The sequence below is a fragment of the Sitophilus oryzae genome, unplaced genomic scaffold (genome assembly GCF_002938485.1).
Source record: "Sitophilus oryzae breed Bouriz unplaced genomic scaffold, Soryzae_2.0 scaffold_395_pilon_pilon, whole genome shotgun sequence".
Lineage (NCBI taxonomy): Eukaryota > Metazoa > Arthropoda > Insecta > Coleoptera > Curculionidae > Sitophilus > Sitophilus oryzae.
The window spans coordinates 2,004,557-2,023,294 of NW_022146968.1; the positions used below are offsets into that span (position 1 = coordinate 2,004,557).

General features: G+C 34.6%; 2 protein-coding genes across 2 annotated transcripts; both read right to left on the reverse strand.

Annotated features, from left to right (window-relative positions):
- Nucleotides 1-14,126: 14,126 nt before the first annotated feature.
- LOC115885514 lies at nucleotides 14,127-14,849 on the reverse strand. The gene has a single exon (XM_030904464.1). The coding sequence runs from the start codon at nucleotides 14,847-14,849 to the stop codon at nucleotides 14,127-14,129; it is 723 nt and encodes a 240-aa protein (XP_030760324.1).
- Nucleotides 14,850-14,890: 41 nt separating this feature from the next.
- Nucleotides 14,891-16,513, reverse strand: LOC115885515. Its single transcript, XM_030904465.1, has one exon. The coding sequence runs from the start codon at nucleotides 16,511-16,513 to the stop codon at nucleotides 14,891-14,893; it is 1,623 nt and encodes a 540-aa protein (XP_030760325.1).
- Nucleotides 16,514-18,738: the final 2,225 nt, after the last annotated feature.

Consider the following 18,738-nt stretch of genomic DNA (forward strand, 5'->3'; position numbering starts at 1 on the left):
ATCTGACGAAGAAGATAATTTGCCACTCTCATCGTTTTCTAAGAGAAACTGAGGTGAACGTATTCTTTTGACACCCAGTTGGGATAAAACTGAACCAAGCTATGAAACGGTGGACTCTGAAGATCGTCATCAGATGTTGGAAGTTATAAGAGCCTACCAAATGTAGGTGTAGGTGTAAATCTTTTTTGACGATTATGTTTACGAATTAGTGCTTACAGAAACAATACGATATGCTAGAACACAGAAAAATATATTCGAGTATTCAACAAATAAGGAAGAGATTCCAAGTACATCAAAAACAATTATACCAGATGACATAAAGTTTGACGGGAGAAACCACTGCATTGGCAAAAGAGAGATACAAAGATGTCAAATGATCAATTGCAAAGGAAGGACATTTTGGAAAAAATGTAATATAACGCTTTGCATGCCTGCTTGTTTTAACGACTTTCCCAAAAAAGCAGCTTATAAACTCTTATTTTTATATAAATTAAAATAAACATACAAAAATTTTTCTTGTTTTTATTTATATCATATTATCCCAGCGTCCTCAAACGAGGACAGCAGTTTTTTGAAAAACTTGATAACTTACTTTCAAAATAATATTTTTCTACGTTTATTTACTTAAAAAGAAGTAGGAATCTCTAAAAAATTAGTCAATTTCGAAAAAAAAAATTTGGGCGTTAATGGGTTAAGACGATAGGATTGTTTAAAGCTGTTTATATCTAACTCAATTACTGTATAACACACTTTTATTTTTCTTTAAATATAAGTTAAGGTTAGTTAATATATATCCACTAAGTAACTATAGTTAGAGCCATCAGGGATAACACGGGCGCCACAATTTTTTTTAGAAAAATATTCCAGTCATAACCCATATAGACGTCCCTTGTAAAGACCTTCAAACTTTTTAGCATTAAAATATGTCGCAATTATAGTAACTTTTACCCTCAATGTATTATTCGAATCGCTAAAAGCACTTAAAGAAGAAAATTAAAACGATTAAAAAATAAGAATTTAACCCCTTGTAGCTACGATACAAAGTAGTATCGGACCTTTTTTTTAAGAGGTTTAGGAAACTGTTAACAGACATCCAGGCTTTGGCCCATAAAGCGGTCTTGGTTTGATGTGCCTGGATAGTATCCGGTTGGTGCCCCCACTTTGGGAGGTAACCGACCGACTAAACCCATCTCCTCTGTTCCTGCCACACTTACTATTCCCGTCCGTGGACATCTACGCGAATAAGTTTTCATTTTTTTCCTCGTTACTTTTACTTCTCTTCTTTCTCATTCTTCTCTTTCTCCGACAGTATACCTTTAATGTAGTCATTAATGTGATTCCAGTTCTCTTTGGTTTACGCATAAGGTTTTTCATATTTCCCACAGTAATGCAATCACCTATTTCATCACAAAATGCTTTTCTTTCCATTTATTACAAAAAAAGATTGTGTGTTCTGCATCATCAATGGCATATTTGCAAAAAACACATGACGCAGATGGGGGTCTTTTGCCCTATCCGACGTAGGTACGCAGAGAAGCACCCATGTCCCGTCAAGGCCTGTGTCAGATAATAGTTTGCTTCTCCCCATGCCCTGTCAAACCATTTATCACACTTCGGGATTAGCCTCCTGATCCATTTAGTTTCCATTCCTGGAGCAAGCCATTCCATTTACCATTTATGTAATGTGTCCCTTCTAGCTTGTTTGCGTCTCAATGCATCAGGCGGGTTTTCGGCGATTTACTCTCAAAAAGAAGTTTGCTTTCAGCTGACAGGAGATGCAGTGGGACCAGGCCTCCCAGAAGAATGGCCGCATCTGTAGATATTGTACGGTATCCTGAGCACGTCCTGGTTCCCATTATTCGTTGGAGTTGGATTATCCTCCTTCGGAATTTTTTGGTTTTCATGGCTTCAGCCCATAAAGGCGCCCCGTACATCACTATGGACTGCATTGCCATAGTCAGAACCCTTCTTTTAGACGCACTTGGTCCCCGCAAATTGGGTAACAGGATGCTAAGTGCTTTTATAACTAATTGGGGGGGTGATACCAAGATATTTGACATTTTTCTTTGGAACTATCTGCTAATTTCCTATTTTAAAACGTGTATGTTCCCCCTTTCGTTTATAATTAAGAAGTATTGCTTCCGTTTTCGTGGGAGCGACTTTTAGGCAGTTGTTATCCATCCATTTCAAAACTTCTGCAGGGGTCCGTTTGTATTTTGCACCATAAGAGCCTCGGTCATTTTTCTGTACTTTCAAATTTGTTGTATAACACGTTCCATAATGTGGGACCCAAAACCGATCCCTGGGGCACTCCTGGGACCGTCAGGGCCCGGGGCCTTGCCAGTTTTTATTTTATTGGCTGCCACTCGTACCTATTCATTTGTAAGGGGATTGCATTTCCTTGGTGATACTTTTTCTCTTTCGTACTCGGGAGTTTTTTCATGTATAAACAATTCCAGGAATTTACTGAGTGTTTGATCGGAATCTAGATGAATCCTAGAAATGGGCTGTAGTATTGTTGGTATAAAAAATAAATCATATTTTTACGTTAGGTTTTTCCCCACGAGAGATGTTTTTTGAGACACCCTATATAATTATATGTGACAATATGTCATATGTCAGATAAGATACATTTTCATAAAATATAATATTGAGATAATTATTTCTTCGTTAGTATTATGAACTGTATTATCAAAATTCTTTTGATATTCTGTGTATAATAGAATATCAAAATGTGTATATATTTTTGTATTCGTACATATCCCTTTTAAAAACTAATTATGGTAATAAATTTCTAACTTTTTACCGGCGTTTTAACTCTTATCATAAAGTAGAACGTAGTTCATTTATTCTTTTTGTGAAACAAAGTGTATTGCTTATTCCGCGAGCTTAACAATATGTTTCCTCAAAGCTTAATATCCAACGTTACGCTAACAATGGCGCCGTAACTTTTAAACAGTTTATTGTGAATCTCGGCTTTAGTAGAAAAGTTTACAAGAGATTTCTACATTTTGAAAAGGAGTTGTCGAGGGTACAGAAGTCGTGCAATTTATAAGGTACCATTAAATGCAGTTTTAGAAGTTCTTGTTTTGTTTATGTAAAACTCGGTGCATATTTCAAGATAGTTTACATTACGTTTGTAGGCTACATTTTACCCTACAAACGATAAAAGAAAGAGAAATGTTTCGACAAAGAGACGTCGCTTGAATGTGTAATCAACGTCATGATAATCAAGTGAAAAATAGCCTCGGAGAAAATCTAAAATTTAAATTTATTGTGCTTAATTAAAATGTTAATTATGCAAAAATAAGATATAAACGCTGAGTTATGTAGACTGCAAAAATAATTTATAAATTAATATAATGCAATCAAAAAAGTACAATATAATCCAAATAAATCGATATATTTTGTCGATATCCTACAATATCTTGCCTTTGTATTTGGCTAGGAGGATATTCTGCTGGGTACCTCCGCAGCCATCTGTCATAAACACGTTATAATGTGTAGCATTATTTACTTATCACTATTAACTTTAACTCATATTTTAGTGTTTATTTTAAAGTACAGGGTGGCTCGAATTCGACGCTCATCATTGGGATTTCGGAAACCGTAAAAGATACAGGATCGGTTAAATGGAGGTAAAGTTGTGCAATTTGATGCTCAATAAAATGCCGTATTGCATTTTGAAAAATTCCGAATACTTCCATTCGGAAGTATTCGGAATTTTTCAAAATGCAATACGGCATTTATCATAAAAATTCTATTCTATCTATTTATCATAAAAATTCCGTTTTTCTTTTCGAATATATTCATATTCGAAAAGAAAAACGGAATTTTTAATTTTGTTTTCTATTTGTTTCCTGGCTTTGTTTGTTAAGATAACTTAAAATGAAAAACACATTTTCATGGCCATTTTTTCTGCTCTATACCTCTGTGTGATTAAATATTGACTCTGACGTTTCGGCTCCTGGCGACCATCATCAACTTAATTTTTTTAACTACGAACCTGATTTTTTTTCAATTTAATTAAATAATTTCATCACTCTTAAAACACTATATATAGTCACTTTGATATTTGCCGACGTTTCATACAGAAAATTCCATCTCCAGAATATTTTATGCAAAAAAAATGCATTACGGCATTTTATTGAGCATTAAATTGTGCAACTTTGCCTCCATTTAACCGATCCTGCATCTCTTACGTTTTCCGAAATCACAATGATGAGCGTCGAATTCGAGCCACCCTGTACATATCTTACATTATACAGGGTGTTTCAAAAAGCATATGCCCTCAGTCGTAGAGAAATTCCTTTGCTTTATTTTGTAGTTATGGGATTACTTAAAATCTTAATTTTCTTCCGATTTATTATAAATCGATTCGAATGGTAAAAGTTACTATGTGGGACATATTTTAATGATACCTGCTCATCTATTCACCAGCGACCTGGGTTATCACTGGAATATTTTTCGAAAAAAGCTCTTAAAGACAAATTAATAAAAATACGTATATGGGTTTGTTCCCACAAGCGTCCAAACCGGTCAGAAACTTGTCAAATGTAGTTGATCACACCAAGTCATAGATATGTTTAAAGTAAACAAAAAAAAAAAACAAAAAACATAAATTACTAATTCGGTTAACTATTTCAGATAATTTTCTGATAATGTGGGAATGAACCTTATCTCATCAAGAAGATTGAAATTGACAAAATATCAAGAGACAACTTTTAATCAACATTTAACGGTCTACACAATTTTGCCAACAAAAAAAATCAGTGGCGAATATATTTTTTTTTAGAAAAATATTCCAGTGATAGTCCATATATGCACGTACCTGGTGAATATGTCGACTTTTTTAGGATTTTTATAATATGCAATTTTAGTAACTTTTACACTCAAAATTTCATTCGAATCGCTAAAAGCACTTGGACAAAAATAATAATAAATCGAAAAAAATTAAGACTTAACTCCTGTAACTACGAAACAAAGCAGAATAGGACCTATATTTATATAAAATATAAATTCTATTTTTACGTGAAGAATTTAAATTTAAATACTACATATTTTTAGTGAAGACAAGCGAATAGACAAGAATATAAAAATGCAAATAAGGAGGTGCGAACACAAATTAAAAAGGACAAAAACGAATTCTGGGAGCTGAAATGTAATCAAATAAATACGTACATAGGAGGAGCTCGTATGACTGAAGTATGGAGAATAATAAAAAATATGAAGAGAAACACTAACGAACAATCATTTTCTCTTATAAGTATAGAGGATTGGAAAGAATACTACACGCAATTATTAACAGAAAATCGAGAAGAATTCATGAACAACGCAAATAATGTATATAGAAATGTCACAGAACATAAGAACTCAACACCTATTACAACGGAAGAAATAGAAGAAGCGGTTAAAGAAATGAAAAATGGAAGAGCACCCGGACCCGGAGATATTGTAATTGAAATGATCAAGTGTATGGGGATAACATTATATGAGAGAATTAAAGGCTTATTTAATAATTGTTTACAACAGAGAAAAACGCCGAGTGAGTGGAAAATTGGATATATTTCATCTCTGCATAAGAAAGGAAACAGAAATGATCCAAATAATTACAGGAGGTTGTGCGTCACTGCTACTTTCTCGAGACTCTGGGGAAGAATTATACAAAACAGAATAAGAGCTGAAGTTGGAAATTCTATATCCGAAGATCAGAATGGCTTTACCCCAGGTCGGTCATGTACTGACAATTTATTTGTCATACAACAAATAGCAGAAAAAAAAGATAAGAAAGAATGAAGAAATACATATATAACATCTGTGGATATAAAGAAAGCATATGATAATGTCCCGAGAAATAAACTATGGATGGCATTAGAAACTATTGGGGTTAGTCAGCATCTTATAGAAATTATCAAAGAACTGTTTAAGAAAGTATCAAAGAACACCGATAACATCAGTTATATAAAACAAGGAAATATACTCTCGGAACCCATATGTACAACGAAAGGTCTGAGACAAGGTTGTTGCGTATCCCCTCTTTTGTTTAATATTTACCTGAAGATACCTCTTAGGAGGTGGAAGAGATCATGTCAAGGAATGGGTATTCCAATTAATGAGGAACATCTTCTGACACTTACTTTTGCAGACGATCAAGCAGTATTTGCTCAAGATTCCTTTGACATGGAGTTTATGCTCAGGAGACTATATACTGAGTATCGGGAATGGGGTCTAGAAGTCAGTTTAGAAAAAAACAGAATATTTGGTATTAAATTCCGACGCCAAATTTGATATTCTAATTGACGACAAGGCAGAAATGCAATAGGTAGACACATTCAAATATGTAGGAGCTATAGTTGATAAAAATCGAATCGGTGGGACAGAGATACGACAGAGAATTCAGAACGCGAGGAGAGTGGTAGGGGCACTTAACTCAATCTGGTGGGACAAACATATTAATATAAATAATAAAAAACATATTGGCCAAACAATGGTAGAATCTGTCATATGCTATGGAAGTGAGATATGGGCCCTAAGAGAAGAAGATAAACGGAGAGTATTGGCTGATTACTTACGTAGAAGCTCTAGAGTGTCCAGATTAGAAAGAGTGAGAAACGAGGAAATCAGAAACAGAACATCTGCACAAGAAACAGTAATTCAACGAATAGAGAAAAGAGGTTTGAGATGGTTTGGTCATCTAATGAGGAGGACACAAGATGGCCAAAACGTATATTCAAATGGTCACCCACTGGAAGAAACAAAAGGGGACGCCCGCGTCGGTCCTGGAGGGCAATTTTTGGAATTGATCGTTTACATGCGAACGCGCAACTTTGCGAGTGTTAGAAAACGAATGCGTTTTAAAAATTCAATTTTTCAGCCATTTTCGCATCTTAATTTGCGATCGTCGTGAGCGTACGCAAAATTACGAGCCGGAACTGTGGCAACGTCGACAAATCACAGTGAAAAACTAAATTCTCTCCAGTTTAACCGTATTTTTTACTGTTTATTTACATTTCATTACTTTGTGTCGATAATCGAGGTTTGTTGTGTTGTTGGTCAAGTGGGTTAATAATGGAAAAAAACGTGGAACTAATGTTACAGAAAAGCAAAAAGCAACGTTAATATTTGTAAAGAAATTGCAATTGCAATAGGCAATGCAATAAATACCCGTATTGCAAACCCATACTGTTCTCTAATTCTGTTGAGTTTTTCAAAATTATTTGTAAATTCAACCCATTGATCTGACATCTCTGGATGGTTTAGAGCGTTGGTAACTTCATCAATTGAATGAGAAACCGTGGCTTGGCACATATCGATGTATTTATTTAAAGCAATATCCGGCTGGTAACAACCACTTCCATAAAATTTCAAAGCAGCTAAAGCTAAAATCTAAAATTTAATGTTACTTCATAGATATACAATAATAGAGAAAAATGTTACCCGCCTTTGCACATCCCAATCAGTCTTCTTTGTGGTCGCATGTACGACTCAAGTAACTGAATTAAAAAACGGCACAACTCTTTGGATAACCGAAATATTTTTATTTTTAATAAATTGCCTTTCACTCAGTTCTATCAACGCATTCCCCGGATTGCGCAAAACATTAGGGCGGTATTGCAGTTCTGCATTTTCTAGGTTTCGAATGGCCAAAATGTTCATTAAGTCATCCACTACTATTATTGATACACCTAAACCCAACTACAAACTTGGAACTATCAAATCTAATAAGTGCACTTAGAAAACATATCCTTACGATGCTGTCGATCCGCTCGCAAGACAACGCAGGGAAATTTGCTAATATGCAAAAATGCGAAAACTTAAAAATTGGATTTTAGTGTTGATCGAAAAGTTGCGAACAATTTGCAAGGAAACGAATAGCCAAAAATTGCCCCCCTGGAACGATGGTATACGACAGGCGATGAGACACCCTATATAAAAAAATATATGTTTCACTTCAAGCATGTATAAAAAATTCCTTCTATACTGATGGTAACAAACTATGTGAACTGAGCTACCTAGTAGCTGTAAATAGAATTTGTCAATTTCCGAATTAAATGACGTGTAGTATCGTTTCACATAAAGGAAACAATATGTAATGCGACCCGCCTCTAAGTGAGTTTAATTCAAGAGGTATACAAAAACAAATAGACATTAACCCGAGGTACAAGTTCCTACAACCCCTTGACAACCGTCAACGACTTGGTCGCTTATTATTCATAATCGTCCTGCCTATTTGGGCTTATGTTTTTTAACGCCAACTCGAAATTCAAAGGCCGAACATTATACCTGCTCGAACGACAATAGCCCCTGTTGACATTACTTGATAAATTGTAATTGATGGCGGTCCAATTTTCAAAGGACGAATAAATAATTACGCGAATGAACGAGCCTCTTCGATTGAAAACTGAACGGTTATACTCTCGATGGAATCGAACGACAAGAATGGGTCTTTAGAGTGCGACACTTCATTAGTAACGGTTGAGTGGCAGGTAGTTAGAAACAGTCTGTACTGGTCCAAACCGCGGGGTTTAATCGGCGATGTGCGCTGAACATTTTGGCACTAACGTGAGCTGATTCTAATAAAGTTGTCAGAAGCAGGAGCGGCAATTAAAATATAATGGTCGTAGTCGGTAAAATTCGTATACTACGGCGCGGCATACTAAGAATACATTTACAAAAACGTAGTTCAAAACGGTCATTATTTTTTTCATAAAATAATGACCTATACCGTGTGGTGCATCGGAACGCGGGACAGAAAATCCCATGTAAATTTTGAAAGGGTCCAATATTATCTCTTCAGATGATTTTATGCAAAAATTGTATTAAACTTTTTTGAAGGGGCGTTAAAATTGTACTTTTGTATAGAATTTCGTTTCATTTGGAATAGGCATCTAAACATTATTTGCAAAAATCTACCTTCAAATTAGTCAAATTTATTATACGGTCCAGAGAAAACTACAATTATTAATATACCAGCAAAAATATTATACAGGGTGGTTCGAACTGTATTCCGGAAACTTCTGCAGCGTATTCTACATATCAAAATAAGTAAAAAAGTTCGTATACATGTATGTCCTAAAATGCTTAGTTTCGGAGATACAGGGTGTAGAAGTTTCATTTTTATTTCGATTTTTTCCAAATAATTTCTGAAGTAACGTCAATATTTGGATGAAAATCGGTATCTGGGAGTTTTGTGACACGAAAAATTTGATTTTGATATCAAAATTACTCCTATATGTAGGAGGCGCCACCCACATGCGTTTTAATTGTTTTGAAGAGTAATAACTTTTCGACCGTTCCTGTATAAAACCAGTGACTAAAAAAATACACATTTCCATGACTTTTTATGTAAAATATATCTCTTGGTAAAAATCGCTACGAGCAACCGTTCTGAAGATATTTAGAATGGAAATAGTCCATACGTGCCATTATTGACAAAAAACAAGCACACGTTAAGTATAGTTATTTGACTGAAATAATAAATTTTTATTTTTTTTAAATTAATCATAAGTTTTTCTGCGAAAAAATGATGATTAAACAGTTTCTTTTGAACTTTTGACACAAAAAGATTTCAAATGTATGATTTCAGTCTAATAACTATAGTCAACATGTTTAATTTATGTCAATGATGACAGGTATTGATAATTTCGATTCCAAATATCTCGAGAACCATTACTCGTAGCGATTTTTACCAAGAGACCTTTTTTATGTAAAAAAAGTCGTAAATGTATATTTTTTTACTCAGTAGTTTTATACAGGTACCGACGAAAAGTTTCTACTCTTCATAACAGTTAAAACACGTGTAGGTGGCGCCACCTACAAATGGGAGTCATATTGACATCAAAATCCCCAAATTTCTCATGTCAAAAAACACCCATCCACCAATTTTCATCCAAATATTGACGTTACTTTAGAAATTATTTGGAAAAAATCGAAATAAAAATGAACCTTCCACACCCTGTATCTCCGAAGCTAAGCATTTTAGGACATACATTTATACGAACTTTTTTACCATCTGCAGAATGTGCTGCCGAAGTTTCCGGAATACAGTTCGGACTACCCTGTATAGACATTGTCAAATTCAATGTCACTTTTTTTTGTTTAACAGAATTTTTGTGGCTTGAAAAAGGTGGTTAATTTTTTTCTGAATTGGAATCATCATCTGCAAAAGAATTAAATGAGCTGAGAATAGTATTCGCGGATTTATGTATGCCTTGTTTGCTGTTCATTACTCGATCACTCAGTCACCGCAGTCATCCACAACAATTCAAGGGATATTCGAAATATTTGTAACACAAGGAATTTTATTAAATTATACTAATTAATAAAATGTTTACATAACTTCCCATTCACAGTCAAACAATACTCCAAATGATTGTGAAATTCACGCCTCACAATACAAAACTGTTAAGGGAAGAATCTTTAGCATTCCACAGAGTGTGTCGTTTTCAGTCCTTCTAAATTTCTGTAATATGCCTATAAAGACGGAGTGTACTCCACAGGAAGAAGTTATTCGGCGAAAGATCCTGTGGTTTTTTCCACAGGATCGAAGTTGCGAAATTTATAATTATTTTTACAAAATTACTCTGTTTGGTAGGTATCTCAAAATTTTTGTAAACAAAATCTGACAATGAAGTGACATCGAATTTGACAAAGACACAATCACATTTTTGCTGGTATTTTAATTGTAGGTTTCTCTGGGCCGTATTACAAATTTTACTAATTTGAAGGTAGATTTTTGCAAATAATTTTTAAATGACTTTTCCAAATAAAAAAATCTACACAAAAGTACAACTTTTTATCTAATACAGCTTTTGCATAAAATCATCTGGGGAGATCATATTTTACCTTTTCAAAATTAACATGGGATTTCATATTTGTTTCCGTGTTTCAACGCACCACACGGTATATAACTTTCGTATCTAAATTTTAATAGTATTACATAAAAAGATATGGTATTATTCTGCGAATTTTTAATTGCATGTAATAATTATCATGTTTGAGAGTTTGAGGTAACAACTTGACTTGTCTACATTAAAAAATAGGTGAAATTATATTATTATTATAATTTCCATCTTTTATTACCTCTCATCATCTTATCATCATTTTCAGGATATTCGACCATTTCCAATTATGGTGTAGCCGCTCTCACATATTTAGATACTCTCTTTGACTATGCGGGCCCAAGTTATCCCTGCTAATTTCCTAATATCATGGTCCCAACTCAAGTTTGGTCTGCTTCTCCTAGGTCTCTTAATTCCTTGTGGGTGCCATGCTATAATTTTTATGGTCCATCTGTCCGTCCTTTTAGCCAGGTGTCCTGCCCATTGCCCCTTGAGGGATTCTATTCTGTGGATGGACATTTGTTACCTGGGTGTTTTGTCGTACCCACTCTATTTTTTACGGCCTTTCTTGGGTATTCCCTGCATATTTCGTTCCATTGAGCACACATTGAGTACAAAACTAAAGTGTTAAAATGAATGACAATGTCAGAAAATAAATAATTAAATGTGGCAACTTGACATTTTTTACAGCAGAGCTACCACCTGAATCCCAGGCCGAAATTTAAATTCTAGTAAGTCAGCCCGGCGTCGAATATGTCCGTGGTTGGCAACAATGAATTTAAAAATCGCGCTCTCGATAACTAAAAATTTAATTGGTATCGGTTATATATCTATAATCTTAACAGATTTTCTTTTAATTTAATGTGCAACAAAATTAAATACATGTTATTGTTAATTTCAAATAAACATTATCCAATTTTGGAAATAAAATTAAATTTCTGTATAAGTGATCAAATTGTATAACACTGATATTAATGCGTGTTTCATGTTACAACGGAGCTAAAAATACGATACCTAAATTGATATAAATAGAGAGTACTAGATATTCTTTGGACACGCAACTTCTAGTTATATAAAATATCAAATTGAAATATATTTTGTTGTAATTTCTATTTCTTCTTTATATTTATTTATACTGTGACATATTTGTAATTAAGCTCTGATTCTACCTTTTAGTTTGTATAGACATACTAGCTGATACGTGCCCACATCCCTGTGCATAAAAATTTGGAACGAAATATTTCGTTATAAATCTCGCAATGTTGGTATACAGGGTGAGTCTTTAAGGTGGAATAAATTAATTATATCAAACACAGAACTTAGAGAAAATTCATGAACATTTCAATTATTATTATATTAAGTTGTTCATATTTTTACATAAAAAAGAAGATATTTCTACATAAATGTTTCTAAATAAAAGAGGATCGGGGATTAAAATTGCCAGATTTGGAACAAGCTCCTTCTAAATCCTGCCAGTACGTCTGGCCCTTTAGATTATGATTGATATTACTACTGATTAATATTAATAACTTTTGGTCACCAATAATGCTCTAACGTTGAAGTAATTTTTCTGGCCATTGAGTATGGAGTTCTCCCTCATTCAGTGTCAAATGGCTTTTATACAGGGTGAGTCTTAAATAAGTGCAAATATTTTCAGGGCTGGTAGACCTCGATAAAAGAAACATATTTTCTCTTGATTGTTTTTCAATAAAGTCCAAAATAACCGAATCATGTTGTTCGACGGAAGAAAACTCTTTTTAAAAAACAATTATTTTATTTAAACAAATACAGAGTGGATGTTGTCAGTACGAAATCGAACAAAAGAATGATTTTTAATGAAAATTTACTTAAAAAGAAGAGTTATCAATAAAAGCAGGACCAGCAGGTCTCACGGGAAGATCTCCGGTGCGGTCGCATCAGGTGTGGCGGAAATGGCCACATGTAACTACCCAGATATTTTATTTTGAAAATTTAAAAAAAGATAGATTTTTCGCTTAAATTTTCAGAACCACTGGATCTTTTCTAGGTTTTCTTTCTTGTAAATTTAATCTACTACACATATGTATATGCATATTATGAAGATATGTTTTTTAAATAGAAATAAAAAAAAATCCATTTTTTTTTAAAATAACAAATTTTTTTCGCGAAAAAACCTCATGATTCTGATACAGGGGTCAAAATATACTACCCCTAAAATTATTTGCACTTATGTAAGACTCACCCTGTATATACAGATATACTTGTTATATTACAAGGCAAATTTTCAAGTCATATTTTAATGTGTCGCATTTCTAAACTTTTAGTCTAGTCGAGTCTTGTTTAACCCCAAGGAACAAGCCTAAAAAATTGTAGATGAAAATATGTTGTTTTTCTGCATAAGAATATAGGAATACACAGGTAATTTGGATTTTAGCCATAATCAGTGGCCTACATCTATTATATGTCTCATCTATATATACAGGTTGTTAATTTGTTTATTACTCGCGGCAAGAGCTTTTTGATTGAAATATGGCAACCTCGGCCCGCTCGTCGAGAGGCGACGCGACGGGACGAGTCGGCAGCTTAGCTTAAGGTACTCGTACACTTGTACACTTTTTGTATTGCGCAGTCTGAAAAATGTCGCCATTCCTAAATTTAAAAGTGAGACTATCGTTGCAACTTTAAAAATTGCGCAACAATCAAAACTGTACTACATTTTTTCATCTTGCTTACTGTTACGGGCGAGAATTAAGGGGCTCAGTTCATTAGGGTGAGTTGATGTATCAGGACTGTGGGCACTCACCTTTATTCCCGTTCTGGACTCGTACCTGTTGATTTTTGCTTGAACAAAACATTTGAGGATAGCGCGCGCTTGGAGGTGTACACTGTGTACTCGGCCGATCTTGTCACTCTCCGTACTCGACTACGGCTACGTACCCACTGAGGTTTTTCGGGTAAAGGATGGGAGGAAGGGATAGAATCCAACATACCGCCCACCAAAATGAAATATTTTCCATTTTCGTTTGAGAATAGTAAAGTAAAATAAAAAAAAGTGAAAAAATGCGTTATGTTTAAAAGAAAGTAAGAGTGAAATTTATGGAGTTAAATTTAGAGGAAATTTAGAAAAATGCATTATTGGGGTTAATGCATGAGTGTAATTTAATTAAATATTGAGAGAGTTTACATTTGTTATAGAGTAGAGAAAAGTAATTAAATAAGAGATGTTAATTATGTTTATAATGAGATTATGTTTTTTTTTGCGATTATGTTTTTTTTGCGATTATGTTTTTTTTTAGAGAGTAAATTTTAATTATGAGATTTGCAGTAAGGCAGTGGGCATATCTTTGTCACTGGTCTTTTAAGAATGCCTTTTGCTGTTTTTAAAGTAACCACGCGTGTAACACGATCATGGCCCGGGTGAATCTCTAAGACTCTTCCAATGCTCCATTTGAGCGGAATAAGATTATCATCCTTTATTAAAACAACCGAGTTTATTTCTATTGGAATAGTAGAGTCATTCCATTTAGCTCTTTGTAAAAGTGTTTGAAGGTATTCTTTAGACCATCGGCTCCAAAAGCTTTGGTGCAAGCGTGATATCAACTGCCAGCGAGAGAGATGATTTAATTTTATCCCGGAAAGATCATCTTTCGGAGGGGCGTTTAACGGCTCTAGGGTTAAAAAATGTCCTGGAGTAAGAACTGACAAATCATTAGGATCAGAGCTTTGTGGACACAATGGACGAGAATTAAGCACTGCTTCTATTTGAACCAGTAGCGTATAAAATTCCTCATACGTGAGCAATTGGTCACCAATGACCCTTTTAATGTGAGTTTTTACAGACTTTATTCTTGCTTCCCACAGGCCACCAAAATGAGGCGCGCTTGGAGGATTGAAGTGCCAGGAAATTTGTTCTTGCTCAGCGGCGGATTTTAGCATATTAATCAGTTCTCTAGAAGCTCCGACAAAGTTCGTTCCACAATCGGAATAAATATGATTGCAGCGACCTCTACGAGAAATGAATCGACGCATTGCACCCAGAAAAGTCTCGGAGGAAAGGTCGGAAACCAGTTCTAAGTGCAAAGCTTTGTGGCCATGCACACAAATAAGCAAATATAGGCTTTACAGGACTTAGCACCTCGTGCACGATATCTTAATAAAGAGAATGGACCACCATAGTCGCATCCAACTTCAGAGAAAGGTTTTACTTGAGAAAGTCTTACAGCAGGAATATCTCCCATAATAGGAGGCTGAGGCATTACTGGATTAGCGCGAAAGCATTGAGGACATTTAAAGAGAACACTACGAATTGTTTTTCTAGCAGAAACAATCCAGTATTGTTGAGCGAGAATATAGTGAAGAGTTTGGGGACCGGGATGCAAATAGAGTTTATGAGTATATTCTATGAGTAGAGTAGTAAATTTATGATTATTGGGTAAGAGTGCGGGATGTTTTTGAGAGAAATTTAGAGAAGCATTGCGCAAGCGACCACCAACTCTAAGAATTCCATTGGTGTCGATAAAGGGGGTCAATTTTCTTAAGTATTTAGGTAGAGATTTGCAATTATTTATTAAGAGAATTTCCCTAGCATAATATTGTGATTGAACACATTTAATAATACATTCTAGAGTTTCATTTATTTCAAATTTCGAGAGAGGAGAGGTTTTACGAGATTTAGAATGTCGAGTATTATAGAGAAAGCGTCTGCAAAACGTGACAATATTTATAATTTTAGAGAAAGAAGAGAACTTTTCAAAGAGAGTATCAAACAATGAGGGCTGTGAAGTACATGTCAATATAACTTTTCGTTGTTCTTCTTCAGTTTCAGGGAAAGTAAAAATTGATTGTGGCCAATAAGATTCCGGTTGGCTTAGCCATGGAGGTCCCGCCCACCATAAGGCATTGTCGAGTAACTCGCTAGGTTGAAGACCACGAGAACCTGGATCAGCGGGGTTGTCTTTGGAGACTACATGACGCCAACAAGAAGGAGGTAATTTCTCTTGAATTTGGGAAACTCGATTGCTTACAAAGGTGTTCCACTTATATGGTTCACTTTTAAGCCAATGCAAAACAACCATCGAGTCGGACCATGCAATCGTACTAACATTAATAAGTTTATTAGAAAGAGAAGTTCTAACGAAATCAATTAACCTGGTCAGAAGTAAGGCTGCACAGAGTTCCAGTCTTGGAATTGAGATTTTTTTGAGTGGAGCTACTTTGCCTTTAGCGCAGACAAAATTTGTTTTTACAGAGTTATCTGGAAGAATTATCCTAAAATAAATTACTGCACAATAGCCTTTTTCACTAGCATCACAAAAACCATGTACTTCCAGGGATAAATATTTGAGAGTGAGAAAATATCGAGGAACTTTGAGAGAGAAAATACAAGGTAATTCTTGAACGAGTTGATGCCAAGATGTAGCAATGTTATTGGGAGCAGGATCATCCCAATTTATACCTAACTTCCACAAATCTTGTATAATCAGTTTTACGTGAAGAGTGAGAGGAACTAACATGCCACAGGGATCGAATATGCTTGCGAGTTGTGAAAGAATATTGCGTTTGTTACAGATTTTGTTTGTCAAGGACAACGCTGGTGAATCAAAGAAAAATTCATCTGTAGAGGGATTCCAGTTTAGTCCTAGAACTTTAGAGGAAGAAAGAGAATTTATATTTAAAGAGAGAGAAGAATCCATTTTGCATTCATTTGGAGATAACTGAGAAAGAAAATCTGAGCTATTCTAAGTCCATTTTCTAAGTTCAAAACCGCTGTGTTTGAGTATAAAAATGAGATCGCGTTGAATTTTTATAGCAAGAGAAAGAGAATCGCAACCAGATATAATATCATCGACATACGTCTCCATATCTAAAATCTTTGATGCTTCGGGATATTTTACTAAATTTTCTAAAGCAATTTGTTTTATAACTCGAATGGCTAAAAATGGGCTACAGCTTAAACCAAAAGTAACACGAGTAAGTTTGTATTCTTGAATGGGCTCATTAGGGTAAAATCGCCATAAAAATTTTAGGTATTAAGTATGATTTTCATTAACAAGAATTTGACTAAACATTTGTTTAATATCGCTAGCAAATACAATAAAAAGCGATCTAAATCGAAGCAAAATAGATAAAATATCTGACTGTAATTTTGGCCCAGTTAAGAGAGTGTCATTCAAAGATTTATTTGTGTAATCTCGAGCGGAAGCATCAAAAACAACTCTAAGTTTGGTCGTGAGACTATCTGGTCGGATTACGCAATGATGAAGCAGATAATAAGAATAAGCGTTGGGAGAAGGATTTTGCACGGCAATCATATATTGAGAATCTAAATATTCACGCATGTAATTAGAATATTGAGAATAAAGTTGGGGGTTTCGAAGCAATCGTTTTTCGAGCGAGAAAAATCTACGAAGGGCGACATCTCTAGAACCTTCAAAGATCGGTCCAAAGTTTTAAATGGTAAAGATACTTTATAACGTCCAGAAAGAGTGCGTGAAAATGTTTTACAAAAGTGTTCTTCGGCAAGCTTTTCATCTGAAGAAAGCGTCGAGGATTGTGGAACGTCCTCTAACTCCCAGAATCTTTGAAGTGATTGATCCAAGGAAGCATAAGAGGTAAGAAAGTATGAGTTTACAGAGAGTGAAACACTAGATGTTTTAACTCTTCCTGTAATTATCCATCCAAATATAGTTTCTAAAGCGACGGGTTGATCTGGATCTGAGAGGAGTTTGTTTCCTGTTATCAAGAAACCATAATATCTGCACCCAAAAGTATATCTACGGGTTTAGAGAGGTGAAAGTTGGGATCAGCTAAGGGCAATTGAGAAAACTTTGAGAACTGTTCAACGGGAAGAGAATTAATCGGTAAATTATCACTAATTTCGTTTAATATAATAAACTCCAAGGAGTAGATCGGATCAGACTTTCCAATAGGTTTAATGTTGCATCTAACACCGTGAGAACCTTTGGAAATATTTTTCCCGATGCCACACAATTGGATGGGGAGGAAAAATTTAGATAAACCTAATTTATTAAAACAAGATTTTGAAATAAAGTGACTTTCACTTCCACTGTCAATTACAGCGCGTATTACATGAAAATTACCCCACGCATCTTGAACATTGATTAATGCTGTAGAAAGAAGAGCTTTATTCTTATGTTTTGCAAATAAATTTGTAGATACAACTTCTGAGATAGAGCTGCTTGCTTGCAGAACTGGAAGAGTTTGCGATGAAGTGGATGGAGGAACGTTTACAGGAGTTGTTATTTGACCTTCGAAATGTAAAAGCGAATGATGTTTTTTGCCACAAGTTCGGCATGAGGAACGAGAATTACAACTCTTAGAAGAATGTCTAGTGCCGAGACAGTTTGAGCACCAACTTCGGGATTTAATTAAATCATATCTCTGTTTTGGAGTAAAAGCAATAAAATCTGGACAGTTATAAATAAAATGATCCTTGTTACAAACTTGACAAGTTAAATTTTGTTTCAACTGAGTGTTGACAACAAAGGAAGAGGTAGGTTTATTTTTATAACTTTTTTGTGAATACTTCGTTTTAGTTTTGTCATAATTACTATTTTTATTAAAATGAGAAAACGATTTAGTTAGAGAGATTGTATCTTTAGCTGAACATTGTTTTTCTAAAAATTCAATGAGTGTATCGTATGATTTGAGGTATAGCATATCTTGTGATAAAACAGAGCCACATTCCAGTTCAAAATTAGTTTGCAAAATTTCTGGAAGTCTATCATAAATCATATTAAATAGCACAAAACTCCAGCTCTCTGTGGGAAAACCCAAGTTATTTAAAATTGTAATATTACGAGTATAAATATCAATCATATTTCTTAGAGCTTCATGATTATTTTCGTTAGAGATGGGCTTAATATTTTCTAGAGCCTGCCAGTGAGCTTTTGCAATC